At 51.1% G+C, this 18,233-nt stretch overlaps 6 protein-coding genes across 6 annotated transcripts; 3 read left to right on the top strand and 3 right to left on the bottom strand.

The window, feature by feature from the left end:
- Positions 1-240: 240 nt before the first annotated feature.
- Positions 241-3,838, bottom strand: CC1G_01056 (hypothetical protein; the record flags this gene model as incomplete). Its single annotated transcript, XM_001832942.2, has 13 exons — positions 241-455; positions 513-1,062; positions 1,113-1,378; positions 1,430-1,592; positions 1,647-1,725; positions 1,784-1,957; positions 2,016-2,229; positions 2,287-2,365; positions 2,423-2,441; positions 2,500-2,605; positions 2,659-3,032; positions 3,085-3,216; positions 3,276-3,838. The coding sequence occupies 13 exons, from the start codon at positions 3,836-3,838 to the stop codon at positions 241-243; spliced, it is 2,934 nt and encodes a 977-aa protein (XP_001832994.2).
- A 5,220-nt stretch (positions 3,839-9,058) lies between these two features.
- CC1G_01055 (ubiquitin-protein ligase) lies at positions 9,059-12,831 on the top strand (the record flags this gene model as incomplete). Its single annotated transcript, XM_001832941.2, has 5 exons — positions 9,059-9,115; positions 9,422-9,519; positions 9,572-11,006; positions 11,106-11,319; positions 11,377-12,831. The coding sequence occupies 5 exons, from the start codon at positions 9,059-9,061 to the stop codon at positions 12,378-12,380; spliced, it is 2,808 nt and encodes a 935-aa protein (XP_001832993.2). The 3' UTR covers positions 12,381-12,831.
- Positions 12,832-13,020: 189 nt separating this feature from the next.
- Positions 13,021-13,780, bottom strand: CC1G_01054 (peptidyl-prolyl cis-trans isomerase-like 1; the record flags this gene model as incomplete). The annotated part of the gene is made up of 5 exons (XM_001832940.2): positions 13,021-13,247; positions 13,307-13,386; positions 13,440-13,510; positions 13,574-13,645; positions 13,709-13,780. 5 exons carry the CDS (start codon positions 13,778-13,780, stop codon positions 13,021-13,023), a joined length of 522 nt encoding a protein of 173 aa, XP_001832992.2.
- Positions 13,781-13,953: 173 nt separating this feature from the next.
- On the top strand, positions 13,954-14,815 carry CC1G_13861 (D-tyrosyl-tRNA(Tyr) deacylase; the record flags this gene model as incomplete). The annotated part of the gene is made up of 7 exons (XM_002911780.1): positions 13,954-13,996; positions 14,050-14,112; positions 14,161-14,200; positions 14,262-14,415; positions 14,464-14,542; positions 14,603-14,646; positions 14,702-14,815. 7 exons carry the CDS (start codon positions 13,954-13,956, stop codon positions 14,813-14,815), a joined length of 537 nt encoding a protein of 178 aa, XP_002911826.1.
- A 335-nt stretch (positions 14,816-15,150) lies between these two features.
- CC1G_13860 (cell division control protein 4) lies at positions 15,151-16,554 on the top strand (the record flags this gene model as incomplete). The annotated part of the gene is made up of 3 exons (XM_002911779.1): positions 15,151-15,714; positions 15,775-15,937; positions 15,995-16,554. 3 exons carry the CDS (start codon positions 15,151-15,153, stop codon positions 16,552-16,554), a joined length of 1,287 nt encoding a protein of 428 aa, XP_002911825.1.
- A 122-nt stretch (positions 16,555-16,676) lies between these two features.
- On the bottom strand, positions 16,677-18,048 carry CC1G_01052 (hypothetical protein; the record flags this gene model as incomplete). Its single annotated transcript, XM_001832938.2, has 8 exons — positions 16,677-16,902; positions 16,965-17,075; positions 17,135-17,246; positions 17,320-17,368; positions 17,420-17,498; positions 17,560-17,591; positions 17,668-17,889; positions 17,917-18,048. The coding sequence occupies 8 exons, from the start codon at positions 18,046-18,048 to the stop codon at positions 16,677-16,679; spliced, it is 963 nt and encodes a 320-aa protein (XP_001832990.2).
- Positions 18,049-18,233: the final 185 nt, after the last annotated feature.

Here is an 18,233-nt window from a genome sequence, read left to right as displayed (position 1 = left end):
ACTAGTCTTAAACTAATAATAGAAATGACATAACGTCGTTACAGAAACAGACGAGGATTCCAGAAAACCGAACGAAACGAATAAACAAGGTAAAAATCTTAGCTACTAGCGCTAAAAAGAGAAGCAGTACAACAACACGAGACTTGTTTAAAAGGTGAGTAAGAGTACATTTACATTTTTCACGAAAGCGGTCCGAAACAAGAGGAACAGAAAACCGAACGAAAAAGCCACGGCGGGTGGCTACGAGGCATCAACCTTTACGGCCTCGGACATTTGCTGGTTCTTGCTGAAAGCAGCGTTGATGCTGCTCTGCGTCAGGGGAACGTGCTGGCCAGACGTAGCAGGGGTATTAGCGCCGGATTGCATAGGCGAGATGCCAAAGCGGGGCGTGATGAGCCCGCTTCCGCCAGCACCAAACACGAAGCCACCGCTGAAACCATCCAGGCTGTTATAACCTGTATAAGCGACCCGTTAGTGTACATCCATCGCATAAAGGGATTAGAGACCCTTACCTGGAACGAGCATACTATCCCAGAATCCACTACTGAGAATGTTCTCCATGGTCATAGCCCCCATCTCCTGTTCAGCAGGTGGGGGCGCCATCGTAGGTGGGAATGTCGAGATGTCAGCCACAGGCCCCATCTCGCTATCGAATTGGAACTCATTCAACGAGAACGAGATGTTCTGGTTGGTTTCATGATGAGAGAACTGCGTTTGTGGGTGATGATGATGAAGGAAGCCGTTGGGAGGGGGCATCTCGGAATTTTGGTTTGAAGAGGATGTGGCAGGAGCGTTGGAGTCGTTGTTTCCGTCCACAGCGTTCGAGTTGTTGTTGTTGGCATTGCTGTCGGGGCCAGAGTTGTTCGTCGGCTCCTCTGGTGCGGAAAGAGGCAGCTGCGGCTCTAGCTTGGCAGAGATGAGAGCACGCAGGAAACCGCTGTACAAGGCAGGGGTGTGTAGGGGGTTCGCGGCAATGTTGTCAAGAACGTCAGCAACATCCTTGACCAATTGCAGTGTTGCTTGCTCGTTGTCCAGGAAAGCTTGGAATTCAGGACGGATGAGCTGCAGTATCGGTGAGCATACCGGAAGCCGTAAAGGTTCAGCCTACCCACCTTCAGCAAGCTTAAAACGGCATAAGAGATCTGGACGAAGTGGGAATCAGGGGAGTACTTGATGAACCCACTAGGCCCCAGTTCATCTCGCACGAGCGTCGCACAAGTGATGGCAGAAGTATGACATCTGGCAAAGAAATGTCCAATATTAAGCGGAGCGCGTTCCAGAGCATTCTGCAGCCCAAAGGAGTTCAACACCAGCATGGCATAGTTGAAATAGAACTGGGAGATCAGACGCTTGTACGCCACTGCCTGAGGAGGTTCGCCTTCAGGAAGATATCAGCAAACGTACATGGAGTCATCCGATATGTACATACCCTCCCAGCTGCGCTCGTTGTACCACTGCTGCCTCCACGCATACAGTTGCGTCTCGAAGGTCTTGATGACGAGCAGATAATCGCAATGCGTTTGTAATCCGTTCACGGTATCGGTTCCGCTGTACAAGAAGTCAAGGCTTCTCGACAATATCCGTTGCAATTCCTAAACAAGCAAGTTGAACACCACGAGGTGACCAAAACGAAAGCGAACACGAACCGCATAAGCAACCAGGGAAGCGTCTGATGGACTCGAGACAGGAGAACGGTACCAGGTGCTGGCGTGTCGAATAATATAACTAAATAGAGTCAGTCCAAAGAACAACCTACTGCGCTAGTAAGAACAGAGCAACGTACTCCTCCTTGATTGAGTTGGGTTTACCCATCTGTGCGCTGAAGCTTCGATCAAGCACAAAGCACATAATCCAAGTCCGTTCACGATTGTGGACTTCGATGTCCCGTGCCTTGCCTTCTGCATTATCTGCACTTGTCACCGCAGTTTTCCTGTGCAGATTGAGATCGGTTGCCATACTATCTCCGTGTCAATCGAAGTTGTTCGAAAAGCTCAATTACGCAGGAAAGGACATACCGGATCGCCATGCCGAGCAGCATCCACGTCTTGTCCTGCTCATATCTTTCAACGGCTCCACAGCCCCAGAGCGCGAGAAGTAGATATGCCTGAACAATTTCAACGGATTTGTATCCCTTTGCCGGTACGCTGAACGCGAGCTTCTTCGCTAGCTCTGTCAGGCGGGGATGGAGCTCCGGCTTTGCAGTGTAAAACTTGCTGGCGATGGAGCAAACTATAAGGCCATGTGAGAAGAGGCGCCCATAAACACTACATCTCACATGGGACGTACTTGTTGTTAATAGGAAAGGCGAACGCGAACACACGAGGGATGGCGTGTGGAAGTTTCTGTCCAACAAGTTACAGTGCATCTAAAAGAAAAACTGTTCAGCCGGGACCGTTGAAGGCGCACAACGCGATTAACATACATGGATGTGCTCGAAATAACTGAGAGATGGACGCGTTAGATGTCTTAAAACGGTTGTTATGACGCAAAGGGACGCACATGTTGAACAGAGCAACAACTTCCTCTGTTGTAACAAAGCTGAGCATCTCGGGTTGCACTTGACGTTCGATGTACAGCCGTCTCAAAGGCAAAATCGTCATTGGGCCTGGAAAATCCCGTGTGAGATTGGTACCGCGAAGCCTCAATGTAATGCCTCACCTGGCTTGAAGTAGTTGTCACTCGCAACGCCAACCTGAGGCGTGTCTTTCTCCTTCCTTTCCGTTACTGCATTTGGATTCGAAGCTTGGGACCGCCTATTCGCGAGACTAGCTTCTGCGAGGAGACCCAAGGGGTTAAGTGCATTGTCTGGGAGGGAGTGCAACTTGGGTGATCCAGCACGCGGTGGGGGAGCGAAAGAGGTAGGCGGAGGTGGCGAAGGGGAACGACCAAGGAGGCTTGATCGACCCTGGGCTCCGGGAGAAGGGGACCGAGATACCATGCCTGACACAATGCTCGGATTGCCGATGGAACGGAGAACAGTGTCAAGCGTCTTTTCCATCTTGCGAAGCGACCGTGATAGCAACTCGTGTTTCCTGTAGCAACCAAGGTAAGTAGGGAGTAAAAACAATTGGTGACTTCAATTACTTGGAAGACCGTTTCCCTCGGTTTGATTCTTCAAAGATACACTCGTGGTTGCCGGTTATACAGCGCTTGCAAGGGGGACCATGTTCGGCTCCCACACATTTCATCTTGAGCCGTCGACAAACGGTGCAGGCACTGAGGGGCATGATTAACCAATTAAGCTCGTCATGTAGGTATGGATTTAGCGGACTAACCGAGAACCCCGCGTCGGTTTAGGCTTGGGTTCCTCTGACTTCTCTGCAGCAGGACTCTGAGCGTCGGATTCATCGCGTTTCTGCTTCTTCCGGGTGTCATTGGTAACGGTACTAGTCGCGGGGCGTTTTCCGTTCAAATTTGCAGACGAGGCGGTGGAGTACATGGCGTCCATGGGTGGTGTTCCGACTGAATCTGATAACTGGGAGCCGGGGGACGAGTAGCTCAATGGTCCGGAGAGATGGTGGGGCAGAATGTGTGCTTGGTCCTGCTGTTGAGCTGGGTGATGCTGCTGCTGCTGGTGTTGTTGCTGGTCGTGCTGGGGGTAATACTGTGGGTAGGGCGAATAGATACTCAGAGCCGGATCGATGGGGACCGAAGGCGATGTCGGATTATGTACGGGCTGCGATTGCTGGTGTTCTTGATGGGACATAGTACTGTACGTCTGAAACCGGGAAAACTGGAATGGATGGTCAGAGTACTGCGTCAACTGGTTCTGAGGGTGCCTCAATGGGCCCTGGTGGTAGAAGAAAGGCTCGGAGGGCGTCATTACCGACAGCGCCATCGGTCCTGGGACGTCTGCGGGGTTCAGGTGCGGTAACTTCGCAGCACAGAACACGAAAAAAGGAGAGTTATAAGAGAAACGAGCGACTCACATGGGGGATTTGGTTTACACTGCCCTTCTCGTTATCCCAGCGCGGGTTTCCGGAGATCTGAAGATGACGGGAAGTCGAGATAAACGCGTCCCAAAGGATTCAAAACAAGAAGCGTCCCCAGGCAACTTGGACTTCCGTAGTAGGATGCCGGTAATCCACGCCTGACACAAGTCAGAAGACGGCGGTTCGGTGGCTGATTTCTCCCCTGCTGCAACACACACCGGGCTTTAGAGGGGCAAAACTCGACGACTCGGTTGGGAGAAGACGAGAAAGTCAGAAATAGAGAACACGGACGTATCTGCCAGTCACCTTCGCCCCCGTTGTCCCAGAAATCTGGGGAACATATTTTCCAGTCACGGCTGCCGAGGTCACAGCCAGTCACATCACGCCGACATAAGCGCCAAGACATCAAATGTTGCCAAGCATCTTATCTGGCCTCCGTACCCCGCACGTCCTAAATTGAGCTGCATATCCCACTAGTACCTCTGCAAATTAACGAAACTTGGAAGTGAGACCCGTGACAGTTATTATTCTATCGTAGGGTGACATTCGTGCAAAAGGAACGCTCTCTCCCCGAGTCAAAACATCTCCCAAATCACGAAAACGCACTTCAGATGATATCTATTATCTTACATTCATCTCTTCCTCTGAAGTAAAGAAGTTGGGATATATTTTACCCCATCAATCATGAAGCTGCGAACCTGGAACCTGCGAATCGACATCTTCTTTCGCCCGACTCGGATTCCACGGTGTTTCTTATTCTACTACGTGACCCTTTTGTTAACCCACGAACATAAAGCCAGTGAGAGGATTAACACCCACCAAAGTAAAACTGACCAATCCGCTATCCATTTATAGTCCCCGGCTCTACACCTCCTTCCTGCTTCGAAAACCTTACCTTGAAGTAAATACGACCGAAGCATTCGAAAGCTTGATGCATCGCATGGACAACAAAACATACGTCTACGGTACTGTCACATCAAGTATTCCATCTTCAGTCCTTGTAAAGATCTATCTGTTCTGGGTTATGGGTGATCTCAGTCCGAAGAAGAGTGGGTGCCAGACGTACTCGCTCCAAGCTCATACGACCCGTTGGTACGAACGTTTACGAATTAGACCATACGCGGCTGGAAAATCCGAACTGCCAACTGAACGTGCCCCCAAAAGGCTATTATTTCTCTAACCCAGCGCCTAGCCCTCGAGAGAAACTGTAATACAAGGGAAATCTAAATTACAAACGAGTCATACCATCTACATCTCCTGGAGAGCCCCTATAGTATTAGTATTTGTCACCCAAACCAGTCAAGCCCTTTACATTATTGATCAGCTCCCGCCTGTGTGCCCAGCCCAGGTCTACCCCAAAGTCTGGGGTAAACAGGGGAGGACGGAATGCAGCAGAGATGCTTCCACTCGTCGCCTTCCTCCCCTCCCCCGTCGATGCACCGTTGTATGCCCTTGAGCCAGTAGTCCAACTCAAAAGTTACCGACGGACTCCCTCGCCGCTGCCGACGGAACAAGAACAGATCCCCACCCCTCTTTTGCGTGGCTCGTGGTGCAATTCCAGGTACGATCGATGCTCCACGCCGTCGAATCAGGAGAAAACCAATCTTTATTTTTCCATCTTTCCCTGATCTTTCCATTTCGTTCCAATTGCACTCCCCCTCCTCTGCCTCTCCAGGCTCGGATCCTGGACCCTTCGACGAGCACGCATGGTTCCGTGCCCAAGGCGGTGATCTAAATGCAATACCTGCGATATACAATTGCCACGCACAACGCCACCGCCGCGCCCCCTCCCCCCTCTCATCAGCGCAGGTCAGCGCATCGATCGTATCACGCAATTGGGAATTCGGGATTATCGAACGGAGTTCTCGATCGTGCAGGGTGGAGCAAAGCCATGTTGTCGAAGTCATGTCAGCCAAGTTCCAACTAAGAGGGTGGATGGCAAACCAGGGCGAGAAGGTAGAGGAACGATGAGCCGCTTATTGTCAGCCAGCCTGAGTCTAAGTACACCACCTACCCAAGGTCTTATCCACCTTCAAGTTGAGACAAGGATAGACGTGTAGATCCGCCCCTGAGTGTCGCAATTCATCCGTTGAATGTTCGAACTTGGCGGCGGGGCATTGCCAATGGGATGAACATATTTGCCGATTACCCTAGAATGGAGCGCTGTAATCCATTTTGAGCAGTGAGCCTCGAGAGACGAGGAGGACAGCGGTATAGGGCCTAGGGAAGCGAGAAGGCACCTCGTGTTCATTAAGGTGTTGCGCGGTGGCTTTGGCTTGAAGGGCTGTGGTAGGTTATGGTGTTGGGGTCTGTTGGGGTTCGGTTGTTAGCGAGCTTGCTGAAAATGCGTGGTGGTGGGCATAAAACCCGCGATCCGGCTGTCGCTCTACCAGTCCCGGGGATGGAACTCCGACACTGTGGCCAAGAAACGACACCGGAAAGCAACGAGCTTGCAACGAATCTCAGGTCATTGTCCCTGCTTCTCTCCAACCACGCGAGCTTTGGCCGGCAGGACCTCGTGTAGATGAAGCATGGAACTTCACAGCCCACTAGCTCTCTGCAACGACTAATTAAGCGCCCGACATGAAACTGATCGGAGCATGATTCTGACCTCAAAGCCTCCGGACTAACCTAAATTTCTGATGCCCCAGGTCGGCGTCGGCCATTCTATCACCAAGCCCCTCCTTGGCATCGTAAACCTATAGCGTTATTGTAACGTTGGAAGAACACAGGGAGACGATGTCGTTCTGTCTTGAGCGCATGGATCAGAAGTTTTTACATCCACACCTCCTCGATCATTTCTGATCCCAGGTATATCCAACGCTTTCGTTAAAAGAAGTGAGATTGAAGCAGATACGGATGCTCAATGGCGCGCGAGCGGTCTCGTCGGGGACTTCTCGCCTCTCAAGTCCCGTCTTCAGAATGCGGTGAAGGTTGCTTCCCTTCAGGACTCGAAGTTGAAGGTCAGTGATGTCGAGATCGCAGTTTATAGGGACAAAAGACTTTTCTGGTTTTTCAGTGATTTAGAAGGCGGTGTCCGTATGCTTAAACTGATTCCCGTTCCCTCCCATCCAAGATCCAGAGTCCGAACGTCTCACCTCTCGAGTGGAAATGTGTGTTCAATCAAATAAACGTTATTGGAAGGTGTAGGCCCCGCTGGCCTTAGACCAAAACGATCTCCTTTTCTTCTTTTGCATGTTCCCTGGGAAGTTCACTCGAGCATCCGGCTCTGCGAGGAAGGGGGGACTCAACGACCCTTATGATACAATAACATACATGGGAACGTCCCATCTATTATGCTCGATACTGCACTTACTTCTCAGAAAGGCGATCATTGTGAAATACTGGTAACGATGCCGAGTGCTATCTCCTACATGCGGTGCACCGTAATGGAGCAACGGACTGCATCCCTCCAGTTGCCCCCTGTCATTACAGCAAGTTGGCAAGAGCTTACTGCAAGGTATTGCGGTCAATTGAATCGAATTGAAGGTAATACTGATAAAAGTTTAATCATAAAGAATCCGAGAGAGGTGGTTTTAAACGTCGAGCTCACAGTTCCTCCACCTCGGGCTACTTGACGAGTGATTTACGAATCGGATCCTCGTGGTGGCGGGTGAAGGCGAGGCACACGCGACCATCTTTTCGAGGTAGGTGCTCAGTTTGGGTCCGGTGTGCTCCCCACGCAGGCTTTAAGTGAGATCAACACCATGGTCAGTCATCGCTTCCAAGGGGGTCGGTAGTAGATGACCGAGAAAGAGATTGACTTGGCAGGGATCAGCATGGCCATGGTAAGGGGAGAAGAGGCTTCCAAGATCAGGGTCAGAGTCAGATTGGATGTGATTGAAATGGCGTCGACGAGGCATGCTAATGACGACCACGGCGGTACTGGCCACTACTGACCACTGCCTGTATCCGGAAAGTACCCATGAAAGGCTCCAGAGAGTTCATAGAAAGAATTGCAGTTTTGCGACATGATGCAGTACAAAATGTAGCAAGACACCTTCACCTGATGCATCACAGCCAGGAGTGACAACTTCAGCGGCTCCCAGAACCCAAGGGAGAATGGTGCGCACGATATAACATTCACAGGAAGAATTTTGACCCCCTCAAAATGCATTACAATTTGCTTAAAAGGCGATTATTAGGATCTTGAACTCACCAAAATCCTCCTTTGAAGATGTAGCATCTTGAATAGCATCTTCGAGCTGTTATTGGGCCCTTCAAAATAGGTCAATCCCAGCCGTGATGCGAGTAAGACTGGCGGAATTGCCTGAGGTAGCTTGTCAGGTGAATCCCAAATTGTTACTATTTTTCGCACTTCGACAAGCCCGAAGGCGACGCCGTCTCGTAAATATGATATCAGCGGGATGCCGATTCGGGCAAGTAACCGGAGGTTTTGGGATCGTCAGAGAGTGGCAAGGGAATCCAACCTCGAGTACTCCCGCGGCGCAAGGTCAGGTGGGGTGATTCTGTTCAGGAATACGGAAGCTTTTGAACCTTGATATTGGAGCCCAGAAGACTAACAAGGGGAGACGTAAGTCAATCCCACAGGAACACAGTCCAGTATACGTCAACACTCACGACCGTGCAGAATGTTCTGACTCTTGGTCACATAGTGGTTTCTCTGACACTGAATACGGGTGGGACGTGACGACAACAGCTCGTTGTCTCCATGTGTCTGTGACCGTGGAGGGGATCGCTGATGGGGAGGACCCCAGATTCCATCCGCGAGGATCACTGGCACTGACGAGAAGTCGCGGGAACCAGATTGTACTGAACACGGAGCACACGCTTGATTCATCCAAACAGAGCTAGTATTTTTCATGTGGCAGGAGGTGATTCCTAGCCTCTGTGACCGATTGAAAACAAGGGTGAGCATCTGGACTGGGGACGCAAGTGAGGCACCACAAGACGATGTGACCTCTGATACCCGGACGAGTTGTCGATGGCGGAGAATTAGGCAGCCGATACTTCCTTTGCCTTTACACTCTTCTCGCGAGCCTAGATCGCTAAGGGTAGATCAAGAACCCAATAATTGGTGTCAGTAGAGCGATGATCAGAACACCGTAAATGAAGGAACCATTTATCAAACAAACTGGAGACTTCCTGCAGCAAGAGAGAACAAGATGTCGCTCGTTTGTCACCAGGATTGCGCGTTGGGCCAAGGGTTAATGAAGGACTGCGTATGTCGTCCAACGGCGGTGGCAAAAGAGATCACTGTGCTTGTGTGTGTGCTTCTCTGGATGACTACCAGAGGTCAACAGTGTGAAGAGGGAAAATTGACGTCAAATCCGAGAGAGTTCTAAGAAAAGGGTCTCATCGTTGCAGCCTGCTTTGACAGGGGGGAGAGAACGCATATTGTGAGCCTGGGACAAGGAGACGACGGGCTGGAGTTCGAAACAGAAACTTGGTGAGGGTGACGATGAGAATGAAATGTTCAAACTCCGACTCAATATGTTGCACGCGTGTGGGATTCGTTCTTTGCCCAGAGGACTCTGTGCCAGTTGCTTCCTTCGTTGCCCATCAGCACTATGAGTGCCAACCAACGTCCTTATCTTGTTCTCCAGCCGTCAGTGAGCACGACAAAGTGGGTATTTTCTCTAGAGCCGTAGCCCAGCATTGACTGTGTTCGTAATCAGGGTAATAACGACAACGACGACAACCACAACATACGCGCCCATTCCTCTGCCACCACTTCCCCCGCCAGTAACTCCTCAAGATCCAAAGCAATATCCCCTACTGAATGCCACATTACCCTCGTCATTGCGCAAATTTCCGCTCGTGTTTCCCAATGGCGCACGCGCAACCTTTCGGGAAGGAGAAGGTTCCGAGGACGAGAGCCAGGACGAAGTGGTTGGGGGCGTGGGATGGAGGATGGTGAAAAAGGATGAACAGGACACTTCGTCCGTCGTTGGTCTTGCTGAAGCGGTCGAGCGATTTGGCAAGAAGCGAGCGCACAATTCGGACATGATGGACATCGAACTCACCACTGAATCTGGTGTCACTGTCCCGCCACCAAGGAAGAAGGCACGAGCCACACCGCTGCCCCCGATCTCGACGGTAAACGCAGCAGCACCGCCCTCCCCGCTGCCCTCACCCCATGGGTCTCCCCCGCCTGAGACCATCTGGCCCTCTGCGCCACCCAGCGGAGCAGGCTCTCCTGCACCGCTTCAACCTGACCTCTCATTGACGGCATTACTCGCTCTCCCCAACCTTGTCAATCATTTCGCAAACTTGCCACCACAATTACAATCGCACTTCCTATTAACACTCATGCGCCATTCGCCTCTGTCCGTCCTTCGCACTCTGCAGTCCGTATTAACACCGACTCTGGCACGCGACTTTATCACTTTACTTCCCCCAGAGCTCGTTTCTCACATCCTTAGCTTCCTACCCTTCTCCACCCTCGCTCGAGCATCTCGAGTCTCCAAGGCCTGGCGCGCGATCATTGATTCTGATGCCGTCCTCTGGCGTGATCTTCTCCAGAGTACAAAAATATGGTTTGGCGGTGAATCGGAACAGGCGTTCGCCAATTCCATCTTCGCCAGGCGACGACGGCTACAACAGCAACAACCTAACCTTCCCAAATCCCTTCCCCTTCCCCATCCTTACAAAATTCTCTTCAAGTCTAGGCATCTCACCTGGACGCGCTGGGTCAACAACCAGGATCCGAAACACATCTCAGTCCCAGCACATGGTTCTTCCGTCGTCACCTGCCTTATCTTCTCGCATGGTCGAATTATCTCTGCTTCGGATGATCATTCTATTCACGTCTACTCTCCCGAAACAGGAGAACTGATTCGAGAGCTGAAGGGGCACGATGGGGGTGTTTGGGCTCTGGCAGCAACGAAGGACACTCTGGTGAGCGGATCTACGGACCGAACCGTCCGAATCTGGGACCTCAACACAGGCAAGTGCACGCACATTTTCGGAGGACATACAAGTACAGTGCGGTGTCTTGCCATCGTGAAACCGGAGCTGGTGAACATTGAAGGCAAGGACGGTGTTATCCGACGAGAGAAGTGGCCCAAACGACCTTTGATCGTTACTGGCAGCCGTGACCATTCACTCCGGGTTTGGACACTCCCGAGGCCTGAAGATCCCGAATATCGATCCAGCAGCGCAGAAGATCATGATGGGGATGCCGGGGAGCACCATGTACGTCTACCTTAGCCTTTCATGAGCCTCGTAACTGACTCGCCAAAGCTTGAGGATACCAGGAGGAATCCATACCATCGCGTTCTTCTCGAAGGCCACGACCATGCCGTTCGAGCCTTGGCTGCCAGAGGCAGAACCTTGGTTTCCGGAAGCTATGATTGCACTGTTCGCGTTTGGGACATCATCGATGGCGTCTGCAAATGGACATTGCAAGGTCATACCCAAAAAGGTTCGTTGGTAATTTACTGTTTCTCGCACCATAATGCTAATCCGCCGTCCAATTTAGTTTACAGCGTTGTACTCGATCTGGCACGAAACCAAGCGTGCTCCGGTTCCATGGATGGAATTGTCAGAGTATGGAACCTCCAAACTGGAGCTTGTCAGCATACCCTGACTGGGCACACTTCCTTGGTTGGATTGCTCGGCTTATCTTCTTCGCATTTGGTCTCCGCCGCAGCCGATTCCACACTCCGGGTTTGGAATCCCGAGACTGGAGACCTGCAGCATACGCTTGCTGCACACACTGGAGCGATTACGTGTTTCCAGCATGACGAATTCAAGGTCCTCAGCGGGTCTGACGGGAACCTCAAGATGTGGAACATCAGGGATGGGACTGTCGTCCGGGATCTTCTGACAGGCATCACGGGTGTCTGGCAGGTCGTCTTTGAGGGACGGTGGTGTGTTGCGGCGAGCAACCGGCAGGACACAACAGTGATCGATATTTGGGACTTTGGGAAGGACGAGGATGAAGATTGGATTGGAGAACCACCACATGGCAACTATGACGATGAAGACTTTATCGATGACGGAGACGATGATGACGAGGCAAATGAGCGTATCAGACGCTTTGTGACGATGCAGGATGACGACGAGGAACAAGCTGACATTGATGCAATGGACCAGGACCTCGTTCCGTCGGAAAGTGAATCCTTGGAGATCCTGGAGGATGTGGACGAGGAAATGCGGCTTGATAGCCAAGGGCGGGATGATCTCGACGACGAACAGCCGCCAGCGGATTCGGACACGGAAGCGCCACAGTCTGAAGCGAGCGAAGCAGTGCAACGATGGAATATTGGTGCATCCACCTCGGCTGCTGGGAGTTCGTCTCGGGGTGGGTCGACTTCTCAGGTAAGCTCAAGTCGTTCACGGACATCGAGGAATCCACCACTTCAACTTCGCCGAGGGCCACCGCTCATGGGACCCTCGACATCCACTACTATCGGTACATTACCGCCGCTTGACGAAACCCCGACACGACCCCGGATACGGACTCATGTTCGACGACGATAGACACCCTACCTCTTGCAAAACCAACCGTTCCTCATTGCAAAACCCACCATCCATCATCACCATCATCACGATTCTGAATTTCGCACATGTCAATTGTTTCCACTCGCACCGTCTCCCCCCTAATCCATTGCAGTTTGTATGACTTATCAGTTCCTATGGGCTATATTGACGTGACGTTCCTTGTTATGTTTTCTTCCTTCATATGTGGCTGTATTACTGCTCTGACCTGAACATTGTATCCTGTCTTACAATTTCTTTTCTTTGAGCGCATTATTCCTCTCGCGTAGTGTTTATATAGCACGAGGTTCTTTGGCGATGTTCTTTTGCTTCGGTCCTTCCTTTCGTTTTCTGCGATTCCTTCTTCCCTGGTATCTGGATTGACAGTCATACCTCGCCGTTTCTTTTCTGTAAATAGTGTAGCATATGTAGACGTAATAATATGCCGGAAGAGGCTATTCAAAATCCAGGAAGGATAGCAAGTGGGCGCCAGAAACCGATTGTTCAAGTCGGATTGTTGCTCGTTCTGGAATAGGTGAAAATGTCGTTCGGTGACGGAGGAGCAGTCACATATCCCGTAGACTATCGGGAATGCGAGGCCAGGAACGGAGGTTCCCTGGAGTTGGATGGCGGGCTGGGATCTTCATAGCAAGCGACCTTTGTGAATCTTTACATCTTCTCGTGGACTAACGAGCGCCAGTCGTAAGTAGGGGTCTCCCGGCATCATAGACACAACATACCGATCTTGAGCATCTGTCGCAACTGCTCCCAACCGCTGAACCACCCGCATTCCAGAACTGACGCGCCCAAAGATGGTGTGCTTGCCATCGAGGAAAGGTGTCGGTGCTAGCGTGATGAAGAATTGCGAACCTATTGGGAGACAATAAATACACGAACGTTCTGAAATGACCTTGATATAACCTACTCACCGTTGGTGTTTGGTCCCGAGTTTGCCATCGCGAGAATACCTGCACCAGTGAACCTCAGTTCAGAGCTGATCTCGTCTTCACTGGACACAAGTTAGATACAGTGGAGTGGGTGACACTGTTGAGTTCGACGTACAATTTCTGTCCGTAGATACTCGTTCCTCCTCTGCCCGTTCCAGTAGGATCTCCGCCTTGAATCATAAAGTCCTGACAGTATGAAAACCATGGTAAGGTACCCGTCATTTTGATCACGAGTTAACCAGTACCCACAGCAATGATTCGATGGAAGATGACCCCGTTATAGTACCCTCGTTTTGCCAGTTCAGCAAAGTTCTTGCAGGTCTAGATGTGCTGCATCAGTTATGGCTGGAGTTTTGGTACGCAAACTACCGTGTAGATGCTCACCTTTGGCGCATGGTTCCAGTACAGTTCGAATTGAATATCGCCGACACTCGTTTCAAGGACCACGGACTCCATTTTGTGGTTGGTTATGGGTATCGAGGTGGGGGGAGGAGGACAAGGACCGTGTACCTTACGTAACGAACTTTTCGTCCTCGTGAGGCGCCCATACTGAATGGCTTGGACTTGAGCTTGGCCAGCAACCACCACATACCGTTGTCCGTGGATCCCAGCTTATATCGGTTCTCAATATGCGGGCAGTCGTTCAACGCGTAACGTCGGCGTCTGTGACAGGTAAGCGACCGCATTCGACTTTTTCCGGGTCCAACGATGCTCAACAATTTCAGTGGATGGAGAGATGGTGTCACAGATTGGTAGAGGACTCATGGTGCTTGTGGGGATCGGAGTAGGTTTGTCCAGCTCCCTCATCTCTGGTATGCCGCTAACTTTAGCTTTAGACGATAATGATACGGATATCGCGACGTTGACCAAGAAGATGTACGTTGGCGTACGCGCGAGCTCTCATTGCCTTTCTCTACTCGCTAACGATGGCTGGAAGCTTGTCTTTGAGGGTATTCGAAGACCAGAAAGACACCAGTAAAATGTGGAAGTCAAGCGTGAAGGATATCAATGGAGAGATTCTCTGTGTTTCTCAGTTCACCCTGTTTGCCAATACGCACAAGGGCAATAAGCCTGATTTCCATCGTGCCATGGTATGACCGCATCTGCACTTTCGGGTCTTGCAGCTCATTCGTCCACAGTCCTCAGATGGGTCCAAAGCCATGTATGCCAGATTCCTAGAACAGCTTGGCAAGCAATACGATGCAGGACGAATTAAAGGTGCGAGTGCTTAATCTTTTCTTATTTTCTAGAGTTCAGTGGGTTGAAATCCTCTTCCAGACGGTCGATTCGGTGCCATGATGAACGTTAGCCTAACTAACGAGGTTCGCCTCTGTGCTATTTTCTAGTCTCCGTGGTCATTGACAAACTTTCCCCAAGGGCCCCGTCACATTCACGCTCGATTCTCGTAAATTCGAGTACGTCGACAGCCAATCGTCCAGTTCCCGTGCTACGCCCAATCCACCAACCACTACTACCGCCACTACATCGTGAAATTGCGCTGTAATGTAGCAGGTATGCATCCTTGCTCCAGCTTGTAGCCGAGAAGTGGTGTTTAACGCCCGAGTAGATCTATGGAATAGACCTATCTACTCAATAACCATCTCCAGCACAACATCCCTGAACCAAGCAAATGAATGTGACGATCTCCTACCTCAACTATCCCTTCTGTTGGTTTGATTTGTTGGTTCTTGATTCGTGGCCCGTGGCTACTATTAAGGCAGTGCATCCTGGCAACAAAAGTGGCGGAGAAAACCGTTCCCATCAAGTGCACTTGTTCGCCATCTCATAACTGCTTCTTTCATCGTTTTCACTCCAATTGGTTATCCATGACTCCCACACCTCCCTCAAGCACTTCCGTCGACGTCGAGACGCTCACATATACGCGTTGGGCCAACAACGAACCGAAACACACAACGATCCCCGCACATGGTTCATCGGTCGTCACTGCCCTACTTTTATCCTACGGGCAGATAATAGCAGCTTCGGATGACAACAGCATATCCGTTCACTCCCTCGAGGGCGGTAAATTGGAATACAAACTCGTCGGACACAACGGTGGTGTTTGGGCTCTCGCAGCTACCAAGGATCTGATTATCAGCGGGTCGACAGACCAGACTGTACGGGTCTGGGACCGCAAGACTGGCCAATGCAAACATATCTTCGGAGGGCATGCGTCGACTGTACGGTGCCTGACACTGGTGAAACCGGAGGTGATTGACGTCGAAGGCGACGATGGTGTTACGCGGAAGGAGAGGTGGCCCAAGCGAGACCTCATCGTCACTGGTAGTCGTGACCACTCCCTGCGAATATGGACACTTCCTAGGCCCGAAGACCCCGGATACAAAACCAAATTCAATGAAGATGGCGATATCTCGGATGACAACGTCTCTGTAAGGCGTTTATTTCAATCTCAATACACTTTTCGTCCTATATTGATATGCATCCCATAGAACCCATACCTTCGACACCATCTTGAAGGCCACGAGCATGCTGTCAGAGAAATCAGTGCCAGGGGAAGAATTGCGGTCTCCGGAAGCTATGATTGCACTGTTCGCGTTTGGGACATCATCAATGGCGTCTGCAAATGGACATTGCAAGGTCATACCCAAAAAGGTTCGCTGGTAATTTGCTGTTTCTCGCACCATAATGCTAATCCGCCATCCAATTTAGTTTACAGCGTTGTACTTGACCTGGCACGAAATCAAGCGTATTCCGGTTCCATGGATGGAACTGTCAGAGTATGGAACCTTCAAACTGGAGCTTGTCAGCATACCCTGACTGGGCATACATCCTTGGTTGGATTGGTCGGCTTATCTTCTTCGCATTTGGTATCCGCCGCAGCCGATTCCACCATCCGGGTTTGGAATCCCGAGACTGGAGACCTGCAGCATACGCTTGCTGCACACACTGGAGCGATTACGTGCTTCCAGCATGACGAATTCAAGGTCCTCAGCGGGTCTGACGGGAACTTCAAGATGTGGAACATCAGGGATGGGACTGTCGTCCGAGATCTTCTGACAGGCATCACAGGTGTCTGGCAGGTTGTTTTTGAAGGCAGCTGGTGTGTTGCCGCAGTGAACAGGCAGGGCGCTACTTCCATTGATATCTGGGACTTTGGTGAGGTGGAGAACGAGCATGTCGACTGTGCCGACGAAGATCCAACCGAGGGTGAAGACGACGACGAGGAAACCAATAAATTGATACGGGATTTTGCTAATAAATGGTGTTGACACGATGAAGATGGGATGGCGGTAGTGTGTAGGACAAAGACTCTTATGAACGGTATACAATCAGCACAGGATAAATACCAAATCAAATTATTCCGACTCTAGATCAGGCCTCAAACCTATTTCTAACAAGGTGCGAAGACTTCACCGAGGTTATGCTTGCCGAAGATACCAAAGCTACGTTCGTTATCGTTCCCTGGCTTCCACAAAGAGTCGTCAGCTTCGAAGGCATAGACGGATACGCTGCGGTCATCTCGGCATGCGCAGTTGAGGTTGAGGAGAGCCGTGCGGGCTTCAGCAACAGATGCAACAGCCCTTCCTCGTGAGGGGCCCCGTGATGGCCATCCAGATCTGAGTTTCCCGCAGCTTTAGCAACGAAATCCAAACCTGTCCTCGTCTGATAGAATACTCACTCAGTGATCCAGAGTTGCTTCCCTGGACAAGCGCCCTTCAAGCTTGGAACGACGGTCTTGAATACGAAGTCCCCAGTTTGCTGGCCAACCACATTTCCATCAAAGAAGGCGCTAAGAGGGTGCTCATCAGTGTCCTGGTTGGCTGGAACACATTGGGTTGAGCAACTTACTGGGCATTGGCGCCGACAAAGTCACCATTGCACAAAACGCGGTTATCACGAATATGAACCCAGGTGTGGACCGTTGAGACCGGGGTGTTGACTCCGTTGGAGCGGAGGAAATCTGATTTTGGTACCAGTGATTAGTCAAACAGATCTAAGCGCCGGAAAGCTATGTTAGCGCTCTGGGTACTCACTTCGGACTTCGTTGACCTTGTTGATGATGTTAGCGGGGGAGTCGTTAACCTGGGGAGCGTCAGTAGGTGAAGCAGCGGTTTTGTGTTCAAATCCCCTGACCTCGTTTCCGACAGTCAAGCCCCTAAAACGGCCGGCGCCAAAGCGTCTCACTGCGTCGCGGAAAAGGGCGGCATCACGTCTAGAATGGGCATTTCCAACTCAGCGAGCCCCTCCAACCCGAGAACAGGAATTTTCCATACTGGATGTTAGCAGCAGATTGGGCCATGGTACCCTACAGACCGGATCAATCAGAAGCTTGCGAGTGAGTATACAATGATCATGGTCCAAGGAAGATTCCACCAACTGACATCGACCCAGATACCAGCCAAGACGGTCAACCCAGCTGAAGCCGCGGCTGTTGCAGCCCTGTTCAAAGCATCGCAGCCGGGCTCGACGGACAGAACCCGGATAGAGCTGAAGCCGTTGTTGCGCGCGGTATTGGCCAGATCGTTCCACTTGAGGGTGTCCAACGATGACGCCACACCGAGGCAGGCGCAGGAGAAGTCCACAAGGTCAGCATTCACCGATGCCTAGAATGAGTAGTATGAAGTACTAACTTGCTGCTGGGTTCGACAAGTGTACGACCCAGTACTGGCACTGTTGGAGGCAACGATGCCACCAAAGTTGTTGACCGCGTTGACGGATAGGAACGCGAGCGAAAGAGTAACAAATTGAGCGAAAAGGTTCATGGTGAAAGAAGAACCCAGGGGAGGTGAATCAGTGGACAAGGTTCTGAGAATTAATGAACTGCGAAAACAGGCTGATCTTATAGGAAAACTGACCCTCGACAAGGTCGCTTTCTCCCGCCCGCCGCACATAGTAAACTTCCCCTCCCATATCAGAACAATGAATAAAGTAACGGCACTCTGCTCTG

Source organism: Coprinopsis cinerea (assembly GCF_000182895.1).
Source record: "Coprinopsis cinerea okayama7#130 chromosome 2 map unlocalized cont3.2, whole genome shotgun sequence".
Taxonomy (NCBI): Eukaryota; Fungi; Basidiomycota; class Agaricomycetes; order Agaricales; family Psathyrellaceae; genus Coprinopsis; species Coprinopsis cinerea.
Note: the sequence above shows the minus strand (reverse complement) of the source record. Positions and strands in the feature narration are given on the sequence as shown.